Here is a 21,003-nt window from a genome sequence, read left to right as displayed (position 1 = left end):
AATAAGCATTGACTGGAACCGGAGTTGGAACCTGGGACCTTGAACTCTGCATCCTTAAAATCTACCCATTAGACTAACAAAATAATCCTCTTCTTGGTCCTATTACATATAAATATGTATTTGAGATTTATTTTGTATGATATTCTCTTTACTGGAGTGAGTTAGTCGTCGACTCGATTTTTGTGACAAACTAAACGTTGGCATATCTTTGCTTTACAAGTTAAATAGTAATTAGGTTTTGTACAATTATTGATTGTTTGTGTGTAAAGCCGCAGGCTTAGCTAGTATACAAGTAGGTGTTCTGGCACTAATACGATTTTTTGTTAATTTTTTTATTGCATTGATAATTGTTATTAATTGTAAATGTTTTTGTTTATCATTGTTTACGCAAAGATTATATCTATATAATTAAAACACTATAATAAATTTAATGAATTTGTATAACAGTTAATTATTTGATGAGAAAAATTGTGAATAGATAAATGAATCATTAACAATCCAAAACTTTGTGTAAATAATACTTAATTTAAATTAAACGATTTTTTGGAGCATTAAAAATTAGCATTTTCTTGCAAAAATAAAATTTAGTAATACCTTACCCCTCCTTAAAATTAAGCTTAAAGAAAATATTGCGGGTACTGTAACAATAAACTCGGCATTGAAAACAGTGTCCGTGAACTTGTACGAGTTGCTTGACGAGATTTTGATAACAATTACAGCATCGACCGGTTTTATTAAGCGTCGGCTATCATAGTCATAATATACTTTGATAAATAAATAGAAAATAGAAAAAAAAAATCGAATTAACTACATCAATTTTTGTTAAAAGCGTATTCAGGAATCTAAGTTTAAGTTAAAAGTTTAAAGATTGCTGTGTAACACCCCGAAAGCATAGAAGGACGTTTGTCCCAAAAGATAAGAGATCACCACTGCCAATAGACTTTGGTGCTGAAACCACGGTGCAAGGTATATACCCTTGAGCCTGAAGTTACATGCACAAGAGCAAAAACATTTATAAAATGAAAGTGTTTCCAGGCGTCTTCCCTACAAATGAGAATGTATTCCCTTGGTAACTAACAATCGACCTTCCTGTAACCGCCTTTTTCTTTATACGAATAACAAATCTGTTATTTATATTCAACGTGTCTTTTAACTGTTTACATTACATTTATATTAGCAGCCCGTAAATGTCCCACTGCTGGGATAAAGGCCTCCTCTCCCTTTGAGGAGAAGGTTTGGAGGATATTCCACCACGCTGCTATGGGCTTCCCGGGAAATTATGCAATTGGATTACCAGTTTTTTGGCAGATCGGAGCATCAAGGTCGTTGTCGACGGTGCATGCTCTGACTTAAAATTCGTCAATGCTGGTGTTCCACAAGGCTGCGTTCTATCACCCACTCTGTTTCTTCTGCATATCAATGACTTGTTGCAAATCAGTAACATTCATTGCTATGCAGACGACAGCACCGTAGACACCTCATACACCGGCCGTGCTAATATTTCTCGGGAAAACGTCGAAGAAAACCGGAACAAACTTGTATCTGAAATCGAGTCTTCGTTAAACAAAGTCTCGAACTGGGGTCGGCTAAACCTAGTTCACTTCAACCCCAAAAAGACGCAAGTTTGCGCGTTAACTGCTAAAAAAACACCATTTGTCGTATCTCCACGATTCGAGAACATTCCGTTAGCCGCTACAGCTAGTATCGGAATACTTGGCGTTGATGTTTCGAGTCTCGTTCAGTTCCGCGGTCAATTGGAAGGCAAAGCCAAATTGGCATCAAAAAAGCTTGGTGTGCTCAGCAAGGCAAGACAGTATTTCACGTCGGCCCATCGTCTAAGACTATACAAGGCGCAAATTCGGCCTCACATGGAATACTGCTCTCACCTCTGGGCGGGTGCTCCCCAGTACCAGCTCCTTCCATTTGACCGTATCCAACGTAGAGCGGCTCGAATTATCGACGATCAAGCCCTTTCCGATCTGCTTGATCCTTTGGCTTTGCGTAGAGATGTTGGATCGCTCTGCATCTTCTACAGAATTTATCACGGGGAATGTTCCGAGGAATTGTTCGAATTAATCCCGGCTGCTGAATTTCACCTTCGGACATCTCGTCAAAATTCCAAATATCACCCGCACCACCTAGATGTCCGAAAATCCACAACAGCGCGATTTTTAAGACATTTTCTGCCTCGCACAACCACTCTGTGGAACCAGCTTTCGCCGGCGGTTTTTCCGAACCGATACGACTTGGGAACCTTCAAGAAAAGAGCGTACTCTTTCCTGAAAGGCCGGCAACGCACCTGCAAGCCCCCCGGTGTTGCAGATGTCCATGGGCGGTGGTAGTCACTTTCCATCAGGTGAGCCTCCTGCTCGTTTGCCACCTTATGACATAAAAAAAAAAAAAAAAACGAGATGAATTATAAACACAAATTAAGCACATGAAATTTCAGTGGTGCATGCCTGGGTTTGAACCCGAAATCATCGGTTAAGATGCACGCGTTCTAACCACTGGGCAACATACTTGACAACGCTAGGATTGTGTTTCAATGAAATGAAGGAGATTGTGCATCGTTTTTTTTTTTCTAGAAATTTTATTTATACACTTTTATAACAGCGATTTCCGCTTATATATATTACTCCTTGGAAGGTTGTTGATGCTTAATATTCTAGCTATATATCTACTTGAGGCAGTCGTTGGTCTACTGGCTAGCTTATAATATATAGCCCGAGGCTCTTGATTCAAATTGTAGGTCAGATAGTTACAGGTTAAAAATAATAAGTTTGTAAACGCATTGGTGCACCTGATCTTTCTCGATTTAGACTCTTGTATTAGCCATCACATTAGTTCATGCATTAGCAGCCTGTAAATTTTCCCACTGCTGGGCTAAAGGCCTCCTCTCCCTTGAGGACAAGGTTTGGAGCATATTCCACCACGCTGCTCCAATGCGTTTTGGTGGAATACACATGTGGCAGAATTTCGTTGAAATTAGACACATGCAGGTTTCCTCACGATGTTTTCCTTCACCGCCGAGCACGAGATGAATTATAAACACAAATTAAGCACATGAAAATTCAGTGGTGCCTGCCTGGGTTTGAACCCGAAATCATCGGTTAAGATGCACGCGTTCTAACCACTGGGCCATCTCGGCTCATTAGTTCATGAATGTTTGAGAATAGATAATGCACCTGTGTAAAGATGGGTGTTTAAACGATAAGCATTTAATATAACAGTGTTTTTAAAATAGGCACTTAGCATGTTATATTCCTTAATCACCTATTTATTTTCTTGAAATTAAAACGTTCTAACTCGGTTAAATACTGTAAACGTAAAAACTATAGAATAGATTAAAGTTTACGAGTTTAGTTCTAAGACAAGCCTTAAAAACAACGAAATAAGATTTAAAATTGACTGCGCATTTTTATAGGTGAACGCCTATTTCGAGTACTCGTTTGTAGTAATAAACCTACCGTGTTGAAAATGTCTAGATGTCATATAAGATACTCGAAATAGTCGACTTGCATAATTAGCCCGAACTTATCTGCTTATATGATTTTAATTGTTTTCTTTTTTAAATCGCTATTTCTTAAAATCTCGTGTAGCCAAAATAAACACACCTATTTTTTATTTTTTATATCGTAAGGCGGACGAGCAAATGGGCCACCTGATGGTAAGTTATCACCACCGCCCATAGAAAATGGCGCTGTAAGAAATATTAACCATTCGATCACCAATGCGCCACCAGCCTTGGGAACTAAGATGTTACATCCCTTGTGCCTGTAGTTACAATGGTTCACTCACCCTTCAAACCGGAACATAACAATACTGAGTACTGCTGCTTGATGGTAGAATATTTGATAACTGGGTGGTACCCAGACGGGCTTGCACAAAGCCCTACCACCAATTAGACCATGTTAAATATGTCTCGATGTCATAATTATATGACGTTTATTATAATAGTCGACTTAAATAATGTACACCGGTTAATTTTCCGATTTTATTTTTCTGCTTATTAGCTATAAATTATATAATTTATTTATTTGTAACTCCTGTTGAATTTTAAATTAATATAGGATATTATACCCTGTTCAAGATAGCTTGATATTTTTGACAGATGTAAATATATATAATACGAAAGTTCCTAAACATTCAAGCGTTATCCGAAAAAATTTTTATAACATTTTCAATTTGTTTAAATTTAAAGGAATTTTTCAATTATAATGAAGTAATGCTTCACCGCATTTTGTGATAATTCTAATCCTACAAAGTACGAAGGACATTTCATTAGTTTATTTATTTTTTGTAGACGATAACTAAAACTATAATTCTTTTGTTACACTTGTTTCATAGTGGAAATTCAAAATTATTAAGTCGTGTGTGTAAAATCTACTCGACTACCGTAAATCTAGTTAAACGAATATTTTAAAGCTTCTCAACGAAAAAAAGTATTTAAACAAATAAGCAGTAATTAAAAGTGACTTATGAAAAAAAAGTTAATGAATAAGTTCGTTTATAATTATAAGCAGTTAAGCCCATCTTTACACCTGTGTAGGCACATTCTTGAAATAAATTGGCGTCATTAAAATTTGGTCCGTTGAATATAGAAATGCCCTATTTAAATATTACGGTCAAGTTCCTCGCAAATAACAATCCGGGATCCGTCACTGAACATCCATGGTTCTGGAACATCCTTATTTCATTCTCCTACTGACACAAAGTACGATAAGTTTCATCAGTGGTAACTTGTGAGTCGGGGTAAACGGACAGACTTAAGAGATACACGACTTCCACAAAGATTCTTAACTTAATAACGATATATAATTACCAGTGGCGGACAATAGATTCTGAGCTAAGATATGAGAAGGCGAGAATCAAAAATAAACTTCACGTTTATTACATAAATACATGCTTGCCACTGATTCGGCTCAGATAGTGAGTCTCGATCGTAATATTCTCATTCTTGTGGCGATGTTTTCCTTATTGTCGAGAAAATAATACTTATCCGTGAGCGATAAAAGTTCAATAAATATAATTATTTTTTATTACCTCGGTAAGTGAACGAGTTACAGTTCTTGACATGGCTTATGATAATTGTACCAAGTTTATTACGCGTGTTTTTTTTTTAAGTCGTTACTACTGACATTCTGGCCGGTTCTTCTTGATATAATATACATTCTGAACCGCTAGTTATTTACATTAAATTTAAGCTAGTTAAAACGATTCCAAATTACTTGTAAAGCCTACTTAAATACTATGTTGACACATATAATAAAATAATATATCAAGTAAATAAATAAACTAACTTCACAATAACTTTGTTAAACGTTTTTTTTTTATTTTCGATATAATCGTACATAATTGTGTTCCCAGGTCACGGAAAGTTCAACCATCTGGTACTGTTGACCTGCGGGATGATAATGTTGAACGTGTCTATGGAGTCTGTGGGGATGAGTTACGTAATAACAGCCGCCGAGTGCGAGCTGGGGCTGACCAGCGAACACAAGGGGCTGGTGAACGCTGCTGCTTTTATAGGTGAGATTATCATTAATGTTATGTATTTGGTATAAAAATGTATCACATGAATGTAGCAATAATTATCATAAATTAAGCACAACGAGCGCCTGGATGTAAGTGTATGATCTGGCGATGTACATCACAAAAACAATTTCTAGAGATCTTCTGGTTCACTCGCCCTACGTCTAGGGCCCGGGATTTTGCACTCCCTTAACCCTAGATTGAGAAGGACCTTTGTGTATATGTCACTGCTACGATATATCATAGTAAAATATGATTTGAATTTGATACGATGTCTCATCCACCGATCCATCCATTTATCATCCATCCAATTACGAATCTGATAACGAGGTCCTCATTTATCTTCGTATAATGTATATTAATGATTGGAGAAATATATTAAAAATAAATCATTCAATAATAAAATAGCCTAGATGGCTCAGTAGTTAGAACATGTAGATTTTGATAAGTTCAAAAATATATTCTCAGTAGCAGCCCTGTTTTTGGTGTTAATTTTAATACTGTAATACTATATACAGGAAAAAATTGCGTATGAATTTTAAATAGAGTCAGGGCCCCACATAGTATACGTGTATCGTAGGTATTCTCACGAGTATCAGAACAAACGTCTTATTTGATTGCGAAATAAATATTTTTTACAATAATACAGCCATTGTTCGTAATTATACGACGATTGATTTCGTTTTGTTAAGTTAAAATATGCGCAGTGAGAATGATATTATCTAGACTAATATTATAAATGGGTAACTCTGTCTGCTTGTTTGTCTGTATGTTGCTCTTTCACGGTCAAACTATTGAACTGAATTTGATGACATTTGGTATGAAGTAAGCTTAGACTATTCTCCCTTTATGCCTAATACCTGACAGCTAATCCCTACCACGCGAAAGGAGCCACGGGCGAATACTAGTGTAATAAAATAAATTTATAAATTGTTTTATGATATTTGAACATATAAATTGAATCAAGAGAAATGTTAACAATAAATACATATGAATATAAATCGCTTGTGTTGACACTTCGTTACATATTCAATTCAGGTGTTTTTAAAACTTTATATAAACATAAGCAGAACCAGCTGCTTTATCAGCTCGAAATATGTAAAACTTTACTATCACCAAAACCTTCATCTCCAATTTACCCCCTCGAGGGCTTAAGTAAAAATACACAAATTCCGACTTAGATGGAATTGAGCAGTTTAAGTGTCAAGAGGTTACAGACAAAGACACTTTCAATATCAGTATAGACTAGCGAAACCGCGAAATTTATAAATCCCCCGTTTTACCACCTTGAGGGGTGAATTTTAAAGTAGCCTATATCCTTCCCTTTGACTCTACAACTTCCATCGAAATCGGTTCATCAGTTTTAACGTGAAGAGATAACAGACAGAGTTACTTTCGCGTTTATAATATTAATATAGATTTAAGCGTGTTTTGAAATAGTCAGTCAGTCTCTTAGTTACTGATTGTGTTTCAGGTATAATAAGTACGTCTTTTTTGTGGGGTTATCTCGGAGACAGATGTGGTCGACGAGCTGTGATGTTACCAGCCATGGTGGCTTCGTCTGCGTTCTCCATAGCATCGTCCTTCTCTACCAACGTCTGGATGCTGCTGGTGTTGAGATTCTTCACTGGCTGTCTGTAAGAGATGTTTTATTCAACTTATAATATTTTTATTGAATCCTTTAGGATTTTTGCAATGATCTATTACTTCATTTATATTTATGAACTGACTGTGACCGCGACTTCGTGCGCGTTTGAATTTAATAAAAAAGCGTGACTTTATTATTATTATTTTATATATAATTCTAAAATAAATGTAGCCTAAGTTACTCCTTATTACAACAGCTATCTGCCAGTGAAAGTCCTGTCAAAATTCGGTCAAGTCCTTCCAGAGATTAGCCGTAACAAACAGACAGACAGACAAAAATTGTAAAAAATGCATTTAGTAAAACGGGGTTATTTTAATATTACAAACAGAAACTCCAATTTTATTTTATGTATAGATAAATGGTTAGTTAAAATGTAAATAATATGTGTTTGTAATTATCTGTAGGCGCTGTGTAAATAATAAGTATTTTAGTGGTGGTAGGGCTTTGTGCAAACCCAACTGGGAACTACCCACACTTTATATATTCTACCGCCAAACAGCAATCCATAGTATCAGTTAATATTTTTTACAGTACTAATGGCATCCAAGGCCCGTGAAGACCATTAACCAAGAGGTGGCACATTTGCACTCCAACTATTTATTGATAAAAATACATTATGTATATTAGAAATATTTCCTCGTTATATACTAGACGAGTAGCTACGATTAGAGATTTCGTTCCAGGGTATCAGCCTCGAGTGCAACAGTGTACGCGTATCTGGGTGAGATGCACACAAGCTCACGACGCGCAGCAGCCATCGCGTGGGGATCCGCTTTCATCTCTTTCTCGTTCATGATATTACCAGGTATGTTATTTAATATTGTTAAATATTACCTTACAAATAACTCCCATTAGCCTTACATGTTTTTTAACCATTTATTGTTTATATCATAATAAATGTCATATATTTATGGACTGGTAGTTTGACAGTCGAAAATACGATCAGTAGGCGAGTAAGTAGTACTACCAAGTAAGTATGTTTGAAATGAAAGTTAAAATCCCGATGAGATTCTTTTTTTTTTTTAATTGCAGTCCAATTATCACACATAACACGTGATAAATATCGGAAGTTCAATGTTGCATTAGGTGTCACAAGCAGGCTTATCACTAAAGTTGTCCGAGGTGCTCATACAACATAACAACAATAAATATTTTTTTTTTTATATTGTTATTGTTTACATTTATTGAATACTATTTAAAAGTATTAGAAAAAAAGGTCGTCTACAATTGTTGAGTGGCAACATTTAGCGACAAATTATTATAGGCCTATATTTACATGTTTGTCACTAAAATATCCTTTTTTTGAAGCAACACCGCAAGTTTCTTTATCCACTTTTCTTTGTTTTTGTTTCTCTGGGCCGATGTATTTATTTCCCAAGCGACAGTAAATTTGCCGAGCAATAAGCAATTATAACGCTTCTATATTAAATAATTATTTTGATTTAAACTTTGACAGAATTATATGACCTTTTTATAATATGTCTATAATGTACCATTGTAAATAACCGAAAGGGCACCATTTCAAATTAACGACGTAAATTCATAAGTTGCGGTTGCGCTAGCGTTCAATGAACCCGTTCGCGTTACGTTACATAATATTTTATGATGTTTTTAAAACATTAAGATAACAATTAACTTCGTTTCATTTTAATCGTTATATGTGTTAATTATTGAAGAACACACACGTTTTTTTTATTGCTATAAGAAGTTTTATTTTAAATTCTCTTTCATGCAGAGCCGTCTCAAGCTATGCTGGGGCCCTTGGGCACCCATGAATTTGGGGCCCTTTTGGTAGAAATTTACTACCATGTACAAATAATTTGCTTATACCCAGGCCTTAAGGATAGTTTCAAATAAACGGTGCGGTAATTTTCGTAAATTCGTAGGAATCTAATTGGTTGGACAATCTTATAGCTTTCTACTTTTAATGTTGACTACCGTCACGAGCCTTTGATAAATATTTTAGTTATTTCTTACAAATATGATAATTTCGGAAATATACAGCAGTCAATGTGAGTACAAAAAAAGTATTATATAAAATAATTTATTAAATTAAAAAATAAGATCACGGCATGCATTTTAAACGTCATATGTAGATAACAAATTAAAAATATCAAGTCAGTTACGTAATTGTTATTTTATGTCATAAACAAATACATCACAAAAAAAAAAATCCACAAATATTTTATATACACAAAGACTAAGTACAATAAGAATTTAATTGGAATAGACTATGATAACAATAACTTTAAAATTTGAATATGAAGGTTATGACGTCACAATATCAACAATTGAAACAGACAATGTCATATAGTACAATGCCCTATGATATTAAACAAACATCAATAACATAACACTGACTGCGTACTATTCGATACTATTCGATAGTACGCAGTCAGTGTTATGGACGTTATGGAGTGTTATGTGAATACCCTGGACAATGCAATATACGTTTTTCTTGAGTATCACAAGCCCCACACTAATTATAATCTCTATATAAACCTAGCTGTTCGCTATATCAATTACTCCAGGCTTTTTAAATATAACATGACTGTATTTTTAGATGTTGAAAAAGAGTAACTACTGAGTCACTTGCCGGTTCTTCTCGGTAGAATCTACATTCCGAACCGGTGATTGCTTTACTTTAAATAGTTTTTTAAATGACGATTCGAAAGTGCTTTAATGAAGTATATTTTGATTTGATTTGGTTAAACTCTCCGCTATACTAAGACTCAACACCACTCCTGATCTTTTAAGCATAACCAGTAACTACATTAACAAAAATTACTTCTTATTTCACACGCGAAAATAAAAAAGTAAAAATATAAAGTAGCGACACACACAGCTGGGACACCTAACAATGCAGTTTAGTAGCTAGACATAATTTCGACTCATGCAGTACATGTTCCAGTGATGTTGGCCCCGACTCGAAATATTCGATTAGGATAAACACTATTATTTGTATTTCTAAGTAAAAACAAGTGTTTCATAATTAACATACCGACGCGTTTTTATCTAGTGCAATACGAGACCATGTGACACGAAAAATTAATCTATTTCGTCCTATATTAAATATGACAAGCAATTTATATACTTTAAATTGCACAGTTTTGAAACATATTAATAAGTATTCTATTAAAATATTTCCACGTGTGGAAATGTTTAATTAAATACCATACTGGAACACGACAATAGTAAGTATTTCTGTTTGGTGATAGATGATGGTATGATTAAAATAATTTGACGACCTCCGTGGTCGAGTTGTGTGTACATCGGTTTTCATGGGTACGCCACTCCGAGGTCCCGGTTCGATCCGCGGCCGAGTCATGTAGAAAAAAGTTCATTAATTTTCTATGTTGTCTTGGGTCTGGGTGTTTGTGGTACCGTCGTTACTTCTGATTTTCCATAACACAAGTGCTTTAGCTACTTACATTAGGGTCAGAGTAATCTATGTGATGTTGTACGATATTAAAATATATATATATATATAGGTCTGTTTCGAAAAACGAGAATACCACGGGACACCCGGTTTGAACAAAGTTGCTTTCGCATATTTATCGTATTATGTATCGAATAACAGACGTTATAATAATAATTAAATAACAATGATCAAATTGTTATTAAAATCCCACGTGAATTATAACAAAAAAAGTTTTATATAAAACCGGCGACGATAGAATGAGAAAGAGATAGAAATGTCTCCTTTACTCCCTTGCGTGATAATTTCGTAGTAAGTGTGTGAACTTGAAAGGAAGCCCCAAGTTCACACACTTGGAGTATCAGTATTTCTAATAATTCTTGATTGCTGTTTTACTGGTCTGTGTAATGTTTAAAGTGGGCTAGTGAGCAAATGTGCTGTTTGTAATGGTTATTTGAACATAGAAAGTTATTAATCGTAACGTTATAAATCAAATCATTATATTGCATTAAACTACTTAACTAACGTTTGGCTTATACTGAGAAGAATCGGATTTTTTTTTTAAAATAATTAGTGATAAATAAAAATCTTAAGTTTGTTTATGTCCTTAAATGTAATAGGAGTATAGGCTACGTACTTAGGTCTGTGAATTATCAAAATTATGAAAACGGAAACATATATTAGTTTATTTTCAATTCTCGTATAATACACCACATTCATTAAGTATTGTTTTATAAACCTAAGTTAGTGCTTATGGAATTAGTATCTGTTATGAAATTAAAAGGACCGAGATGCCTCAGTGCAAGGCACGTAATTCTGAACCGAAGATTGCCGGTTCAAACCTAGACAAACAACATTACCTTTTACGTCCTTAATATGATTTTGTTAATAGTTCTTCTTGTGCTCGGTGATGAAGAGAAAATTTTTAAGAAAACCTGCATGTTCGAGCATCTGCGTTAGGATGAATTTGTTCCAAATTTGGATTAAACTTAGTGGTGTGTTAAAACTAAATACCCTTTGCCCAACTGTGGGCTGTTGGTGATTAACTGGGTGTTACTTTATAAATACTGGTTTGTTATTAAACGGTGCGGCCGCTGCAGAACCTCATCACGATACCGATTGAAGGCTGCACAAAAGTCACGGCCACAAATTAGTATTAATGAGTAAAGTTTAATTTGTGTAGAAAAACTTTGATTGAATGTTAATTAATTCATATCGATTGAGACTAAATGGAGCAAATTAACGACAATTTTAATTTTTTTTATGATCGTCACTCATTAACCGTAACAATTGTTTTAAATTCAATTAAAAAATAATTGTACCATTATTTGTTCCACTTAAAATATCATTAAAGAGAATTATATTTATGATTTATTTAAGTTATTTTTCAATGAACCATTAGAACACGTATAAAGTCATAAATAAATATTGTATAGATTTAAGTTCGCGCTAGAATCATTCAAAATCTAGTCGAAGTTAAAATCGAAACACTAGCTTATTAAAAAAGAACTGTCAAAATTTTTCCAACGGTTCGGAAACAAATACCTCCGACCTGAGAAAAAAATCGAAGTGTGTGCATATACCCAGATCCACTTCGTAGAGAGTGCACTCACTCTCTTAGTATTTAGTAAGAGTATAGACACTCCTTCTGGTCAACAAATCCAGCACGACCGGAAAGATTTAAGACCCAAGATTAAAGACCTTACTACTTCATGAAGCAAGCGGATGTCACACATTGTCACAAACGTTGTAAACTTCTGGTTGCTGTCCACAATAGCTCGACAAAAAAACCCATGGGCTTTTTACTGACATGAGCTGACATGATGAATATGGATATGAATCTTGAAGCTCAGGATTTAAGGCTTTCTAAGATAAATTCTAGACCAACGCTGCGTTTTAAATTCTCTCATAATACATAAAGAAAGACCGATAAGTGTAATCCGATACGACCTAAGAGAGATCAGACGCAGATTCCGGGAAATGTGCTTTCCAAGGCATGTGAATACAACGTTAATATACACCAGAATGCTATTAAGAAGTTATTGATAAAGATAATAATAATTATTATTATGACCTGGAATCTGAACTAGATATAAGAACTAATCAGCGTGACAAGTATTTAAATCATAATTGGTTTATAATTCAAGGCCCGAATTATGGAAGGTAAGACTGAGGCCTTCGTATCACGTGATTTTGATTTTATTCATATAAGAAGAACTATTAACATCCGTTCTGTCAAATATCTTGAGACTTTTCTTCTTGGCGACATTTACTCTTCCTCGAAACTTAACATTTGTAGATATTCCGTGGTCCGCCCCCCAAATTCGGATAGAGTATCACTCGTTATGAGTGGGTATATATGTATATATTTTTTGCATTTGCCATTGAAAACAAAAAAGGCCCTCAAAGGTTTATAAACAAATCAAATTCAATAGCTGTTAATAATAAAATACACTTAAAAATCTATTGCCATTCAAATTATCAAACGTGCGGTAACTCGGTTAGCCTACTGACCTGGCTTTGAACTGATACCCAGCGTCATAGGACGATGTCCTATTTCGAGTTAATCTGTTTACATAATTAAAATCAATATATATATATATATAATGTCGTTCATAAATGCGAAACTTGAATTTTTTTTTTGATACCTCACCTAATTTAGGAATAAAAATACGGATAATTAATTTTAATTCATATAAATTTTTATTCTTCATTTTCATATTTTTATTGTAATGTTTTATTTAGATTCCAAAATATTGTACTTGTGTTTGATTTGTGTTTATATCTATAATTGTCACTCGTATCAGATCTAAGACTTTTTTTTTAAGTGTAACATAGTTGTAAGCCTTTAATATGTGTCATTATGATGTACCTATAAATAAATAAATTTATACTTAGAACATAACAATTACTAACGGTTAACGATGGCGATACTTCATTAACTGTTGAAATAATGTACAACTTGTTAACAAAGAATAATCACTTTTTTGTTGACCTTACGAATTATGTAAGATAGATTAAATCAAGTATATAATTGTACTCATCGCGTTTCAATTACGCGTTATCAAAATGTTATCCTTCATTATCTATTTGGGACATTCACGCGTCCATATTTGTGCACTCGTCAGACGTAGTTAAATTATTATATAAACTGTCTATCAGACTCGACTTCCCACAGATAAAATTAGGATTTTACTCCGGATTTTTTTTAATAACCGATAACCCTTGGGGAAAACGTGTTCGAGAGTGGAGACCGCGTCTCGGTAAACGTAGTGTAGGACGTCCTCAGGCACGGTGGAGTGACGATTTGCGCAAGATGGCTGACAGGAGCTGGATGCAAGTTGCCGAAGAAAGACCACAGTGGCGTGCATTTGTAGAGACCTATGTCCAGCAGTGGACGAATGTGGGATGATGATAATAATAATACATATTATACAATCATTAATGAGGAGAGCGCATACTGTATTAATATATATTGACGTAGTTCACAGGACAGTTTTATTCAAATTCATAGGAATTTATAATTAAAATTTGCGTTTTTTCCTCAAATGACTTACGGAACGACGGACAAATACGTAAGTCTATAAATGGTAAAACAAGTTCCATTTGCATGTAGTTGTATATAAATTTGGTTTATATCAGGGCTACACTTTTTATTTTATACATAATGTTCTCCATTGTAAAACAAACTTTAATAAGAATTACTTATCAAATTTCTTTTTAGAGGCTTAGTACTAAAACTGTTTCTACGTTATAAAAGTAAGACTATAATTCCTTACGTAAATTAGGCGTTTTCTTTTTTACAATCAGTAAAATAATTAGAACAGATAAGGTTATACACACTAAAATAATTATGTGTAATATAGTTACGTGTTCTATTCGAAATGTCGTAGACAGAATACTTGAAACGCCTAATGGAACGCTTGGGGCTTTGTGCATACCCAACTGGGTAGAAACCACGTACTCATAATATATTTTACCACTAATTAGTAATAGTTAATATTGATGTATTCCAGTTGGAAGGTTGAGCACCAGTGTAACTACAGGCACAAGAGACATAACATCTTAGTTCCCAAAGTTGGATGCGCATTGGTGTTACGGCCAATGTATTGGCGGTGATGACCACTTATTATATCTTCAGATGGCGCTTTAATCTAAAAGGTCTAAAAGTAATCCAGTTAACTAAAGTCTGACGATCGACCCTGGTTGACACTTGAAAAAGTTTGAAAACGTTTTTATTAATAAGGTTTTTATTGTGCATTAGGCCGTTAGCCTCAAACTGATCACAAAAATTTGGAGATTATTGCACTGTAACACATGAAACTTATATTGCCCAGTCTTTGCTTTATATAACCGTACCGTTATACACTCAAGGGGATACAGATTTATGACTTTAAAGGCGAACTTTTTTTATTTGTGCTTTTGTATTTTTATTGAGTACCTTTTGGATACAACATTATTCATATAACAAGGCCCCTTAAAGTCTTACAATAATAAATGCATGGATGATTTTTGTAGACCTAAATGTTAATTTAATAGTAAATATTTTGGATATTCTTTTCAGGCTTAGCATGGCTGATAATACCCGGAAAGTGGTCGTTTTTGTTATTCGGCTTTAATATGGTACCTTGGCGCGTTTTCATCTGGTCGTGGTGCGCTCCGGGGCTGGTGGCAGCAGTAGCCTTATTATGGCTACCAGAGAGTCCGAGATATCTCCTCGCTTCGTCTGGACCGGAAAAAGCATTACCAATTCTTGCGAAAATGTACGCATACAACAAAAACAGCCGAGAAGCTAACTATCCGGTAAGGAAATATGTCCTACTGTTAGTAATATGTATTTATGAGGAGCGTAGAACTGAATGAAATCTCTATTTTCTTGAGACAAGCTTATCTAAGCCAGGACCTGAGTAAAGTCACTGTTAGCAAAGGTAAATGTGAACGCGATCCCGCGGCCGGTTCAACCCGTCGATCATCTCAGGGATTATAAAAAAATGTCGTATAACCCAGCCCCCCTCAAAAGTCGAGTATATTTTTTAATTTCCCATTTGGGAAAAAAAGATAGTGGATACGTGAATCTGTACCGAATATTACAGATTTTAATCGGGACAATAACGCTCTCAGTATCACGTGCTTAATTTTTATTTATATGTATTCATCTCGTGTTCGGCGTAATTAAACGTAATTTTATTACACTGCATTAAACTGTAGATAATATATATCTCATTTGACACGTGTAGGTCTTCTCACAATATTTCCGTCACCGTCGACGATTTTGTTTTTGACGTATGTAATCGTGATAGGAAGTGGTCATTCCTGCTCATAGACATTGGTACTATAAAAATATTATCCTTGGGAATTAAGATGTTATGTCCCTAGTGCCTGTTCATTGACTAACCCACCATACAAACAAGAGTAACAGGAATGGAAGAATCAATATGCAAATTAAGCTACAATTTTTTGGTAATTGGTATAGTGGATATAACCAAAAACAATTTTGTTTGATAAGAGCAATTACAATTACATAAGAAAGATTTGCTTTAAGACTTGAGGCCTTATATAGAATATTATCTATACTGATATTATAAATGCGAAAGTAACTTTCTTTGTGCCTCTATACGCTTAAACCGCTATACTGTTTGTTCAGCTGAAGTAGTTTGAGTCCCGGAGGACATACCTTAGTTCACCTCTCAAGGGTGTAAAATGGACGGTGATGGTGTGATTTCTTTTTTTATAAATTTCACGCGAATAAAACCACAGGTTCAACTGGTAAACAATAAAAATTAAAAACAGCTACTGTGCAAAAAACATCGAAATAGGTCAGCACAATTTTCCCGTTAAATGAAAAATTAAACAGTCCTCTCATCAATTTCCGAAATGTTCTTGCACTATTACTCCAAGGCTAAATAGGTTCAGATATAAGCGAAGTGAGAATAATTTACTCATAATTAAGAACCAAATAGAGTTTATAGTTAATTAACTTTTCAGGTTGAAAGGATTGTAACAGGCAGTCTCGACACTTCGAAGTCCGGAGGCTTCGTGGGCGCCATAAAGAACTTTTCCCTACTCTTCCGCCCCCCTCTACTACGATGTGTATTTATTTCGCATACTTTGATGTTTGCTATATTTATGCTGTAAGTAATATATATCTTAATAATAATAATCTATACTAATATTATAATAGAGAGATTAACTACGTCTGCTATGGTTTTACTGACAATCCACTGAATCGAATTGGGTGAATTTTGTGATATTTTTATAACTAAACAGCGGACCGCTCCTTAATACATCATATTCCAACTAAGAAAAAGAAAGGTAAACAAATACATGTAGCAACAATATTCCATGTTATTTCACATTCAAGACGTCATTTTATCGCAAATCCATAATGAATAAAATAGATTAATCAAAAGCTCGCCCTAATACCTATATTGCGTTACCTTGTGTCAAAGTTGTTTATTTGGCTTCAGGCCTGCGAATGGAATAGGCTATATACTAATATACAATACACCCTTCCCGTATATTCATGTATAATTTTACGATCTCGATACGCCAAATTTACACGCATGAATCCCCGAGAAATCTTTCATTCATCTGTTTTCTTCGGTCATCACGAAGAAAATTCATGGCAACAGCCCCGGAAGCTCCACAAGAAATCCTATAAAAAAAAAATATTTCTACGAGTTAACAAATGTAATAAAATATAAGCGATATTTTTTAAGGTTAATTAATAATTGATATAAAAGGTACTGATGGGAAACAAAGGGAAAAATAAAATAAATAAATTATTGTAGTACAATAATTGGGTCCTCCACTCCTTTGCCCTTGGGCCGATTAACTAAATCTGGCCCAATTTGTCATTATAATCTTTTATAGTTTCTGAACCTAAACCGAATCTGTAATGTTATTAATAAAATATTTAATATATACAACTACATAAAAAGTAATTATCGTTTATATTAAACTAAATACAATTCTAATATTTTTAATCAGCACATTTATGTTGACATTGTTACAGTTTTTTGTGTATCTCGAGCGATTTTATTAAAAATTAACTTCGAAATTATAATCGTGATGGTTTAATTGCGATTTTAATTAGCACTTTAGACATTCAGTTCAAACTGTATCGTTATAAATCAACTATTCTCTAATAGTTCTATTTTCTTCGTCCAACTACAGAATAAAAACGAGGTTTAATTGAAGTTATAATTGATTAATTTAAATATACAGAAAGATTATTTAAATTGCATAAGTAACAGATGTAAATATCCTACTCCTCGGCTAAGGTCTCCTTTTTTTGGGATTTCTTGGATCTAAGGTGGTGATTGCATAGATATTTATTATTACTAAAGTATAATCTTTGGATAAGCCGCCATGCACGTATAGCTAACCTGTAGTAATCAGAAAAACGTTTTGTGAGGTGGGGTCGGGTGATCGAATTTATCTAAAAATACAGCATTGACACCGATCTTTTACAGTCCGGAACAGTCGGGAATGGCTTTGTTGCAAATAAGTTACAACATCATTTGCAATATATGTGCTCTGAATATACTGTTACGGGCATGTCGTATTACGTAGATCTATTCATTCAAGAAGGCGCACCCATTCAATTAAAATTCTTATCGGCGTGCTTTGATATGAGGGAATGACGCTCGGTTACAGGACGTATTAGTGTGCGTGAGACATATCTTATATTTCTTCTTCTCTTGTATTTTTTGTTGTCTATACTCTTGTATAGGCAACAAAAAAATACAAATTAGTTTAAGTTTCTTAGTTTATTTTACTAATAATAAATTATGTAATAAGTCTTTTATATATATTTTATTGTAATCTCTCGAGGGTCTCGAAGAATATGTGGCTATCTATCAACTGATTGCAGGTCCAGTGGTCTTTACGTTTGGGTGCCGGATATCCTGAACAGTATGCTCCGCAGCACGAGCGGCGACAGTATCACCATATGTCAAATCATACACGATAAGTTTGAGTCTGCTAGGAATTTAACGGTGAGTTGAGACCGAGTAATTACTACAACACTATGTATTAGTACATCATCACAAGAAAGCCGATAGCATTATCTTGGCTTTAGGCTTTCGTACAAAGGCGTTGACAAAGACTAAAGCCTTAAGCGTGTTTATCCCGCGCATTGTGACTGTGGGAACCAGCCTTTCAAATGGTCTGGATTCAGTTTGAGTCTAATAGATACCAAGTTAATATCTAAGTCTGGCCATGTAAAGCTAAATGCTATTATTAAATGCTAGTAAATTTATTTTGAGTACTTGTCCGAATGTAATATATTTCTATCAAGGATTCTTTTGTCGATAAACTAAATATTTGTATAGATATATTGCCATTTCAATAGTACTTGTGTCCTCAAAATTTTTTGAATACTTCAGTCCACTAGAATACATGCTTGTATAAAATTAATTGCGGATATGAATTCGACTTTTAAAAATTTATCATTGGCTATGGTGTTGATTTGAGTTTTATTTCAGTTGTCCGGACCACAAGGCCCGTGTCAATCCGAGGTAGCGGTGCGCGTGTTCCCGATATCGATGGGGATGGGGGCGGTGTTTGCTGTCACGTACCTAGCCATCGGGGTCTTCATTGGCAGGATTGGGAGGAAGACATTGTACTGTAAGATTAATACCTATACGTGTATATTGAAACAGTGTAACTACAGGTAAAAGGGACTTAACTCTTGGAACCCAACTTTCATGGAGCGTTAGATTACCCTTCAAATCGGAACACCTCAGGGTGGTACCTCCAGGAGGGTTGCAGAAAGCCCTATCACGAATTAAACATTACAATTTTTAGTATTGTTGTGTTATGGTTGGAAGGGTCGGGGAGTGAAATCAATAATTATTCTGTAATTATCAAACGACTACTGGGCAAGCTGGTGCTTATAATATAAATGCATCTACCGAAATTGTATTTTTTCTGTAAATTGTGTGTAGTAAAAATGGACAAGTTGCCAAATGGTGCAAAAAACTTCTTTTCAATTCTTTTTAAACAGGAAACGTTCAGTAGATTTACGAGCTATTCTTACGGTGTATCTTATATTTTCACAGCAAGCATAATGGTGGTCTGTGGACTCGCCACGGTGGGGGCGGCATTTGTCCCTCAAGGTGGAGCGGCAACAGCTCTCCTGATCCTTGCTTTATGCTCCGGATGTGCTGCTTCCATTTTGGCTGCTATTGCTGTTGACGTCTTCCCTACTTGTTTGAGGTAAGCATGTTACAAATTAAACATTGATTCGTTTCAATGTGAATACCGTAACTTTGAAATATAACAAAATATCTTCAGAAACCCATATTAACAGGGTTCGTTTTATCGTATAGGTTTTTCTGTATGAACAAGTTCAGGTTCAGTTTCTGTATGAACACGACAGTGTTCCAGATTTAAGGCGCAAAATCTACTAACAAATTGTCACGTTATCTCGATCGAATCGAAACGTTGCCGTTCAGCTTACCTTTTTATAGTAACACAACGATTCGGTCCGGTCGAAGTTGGACCGGAATATGATCAAGATTATATTACATAAGCGTAATAAGTCAATAAAATTAGCGCGTAGTGGACAATACTGATCCGACGAAACAGAAGACTGTTTTACTGATCCGTTACTTTTAAAAATGATCTTGTAAATATGGACATTCTATTTGAATATACAATATGAGGTTTTTATATATATATAAAGTACTAGCAATACCTATTATAAAGATTTTAAAGTATTTCTATTTTCCACTCTAGTAAAGCGTAAAGTTTGTGGTAGAAATGATAATGGTATACATAGAATAGTTCAAGGGTTTATCAGACTTGATAAAATTGAATCAACGATTACATACAGGTCATATCGAAATCCTAGATACAGTTATATGCTATTATGATAAAGTAAATCTTTATAATATTCAATGTCGCCAACATGCTGATATTTCACAATCTGTTTTCTGAGGTTTACGAATTTAGAGTTTGTTCATCCAGAGTAGCTCTGTTACAATGATGACTTATTAAGAGTTAAATGAATAAAAATCGATATGTTTTCAGAGCAATGGCCATGTGCGTGATGTATATGGTTGGCCGGACCGGCGCGGCGGTTGGATCAAACTTGTTGGGCGCTACATTGGATATGCATTGCCAACTAGCTTTCTCTGTGTTCGGAATCTTTTCCGCAGGTATGTTTACGGGTATTGTAAAGTATAATAAAATTTCCGGTGCTGGTAATAAATATGTACCAACATTAATATTTGTGTAATTACAAGTGCTTCGAGTGAAAGTAGATATTATTGTGGGTTTATGGTGAGATATAAGGGTACGTAAGTTGATAACCAAAACTTCCATACTGATATTATAAATGCGAAAGTAACTGTCTGTTTGTGACGTTTACTAACTTATTTACTAACTAAGCCACAAA

The 21,003-nt window shown here is 34.6% G+C and overlaps 1 protein-coding gene across 1 annotated transcript in view; it reads left to right on the top strand.

Moving 5' to 3' along the window:
* The window catches only part of LOC125067191 (synaptic vesicle glycoprotein 2C-like), a 28,633-nt gene that overhangs the window by 7,176 nt on the left and 454 nt on the right, over positions 1–21,003 (top strand). The window contains exons 2-10 of the mRNA XM_047675633.1: positions 5,368–5,529; positions 7,007–7,169; positions 7,864–7,985; positions 15,163–15,401; positions 16,584–16,729; positions 18,475–18,598; positions 19,088–19,229; positions 19,664–19,820; positions 20,637–20,764. Coding sequence (XP_047531589.1) covers positions 5,368–5,529; positions 7,007–7,169; positions 7,864–7,985; positions 15,163–15,401; positions 16,584–16,729; positions 18,475–18,598; positions 19,088–19,229; positions 19,664–19,820; positions 20,637–20,764 — 1,383 coding nt within the window. The remainder of the gene's footprint in view (positions 1–5,367; positions 5,530–7,006; positions 7,170–7,863; positions 7,986–15,162; positions 15,402–16,583; positions 16,730–18,474; positions 18,599–19,087; positions 19,230–19,663; positions 19,821–20,636; positions 20,765–21,003) is intronic.

Source organism: Vanessa atalanta, chromosome 11, assembly GCF_905147765.1.
Source record: "Vanessa atalanta chromosome 11, ilVanAtal1.2, whole genome shotgun sequence".
NCBI classification, from domain to species: Eukaryota; Metazoa; Arthropoda; class Insecta; order Lepidoptera; family Nymphalidae; genus Vanessa; species Vanessa atalanta.
Note: the sequence above shows the minus strand (reverse complement) of the source record. Positions and strands in the feature narration are given on the sequence as shown.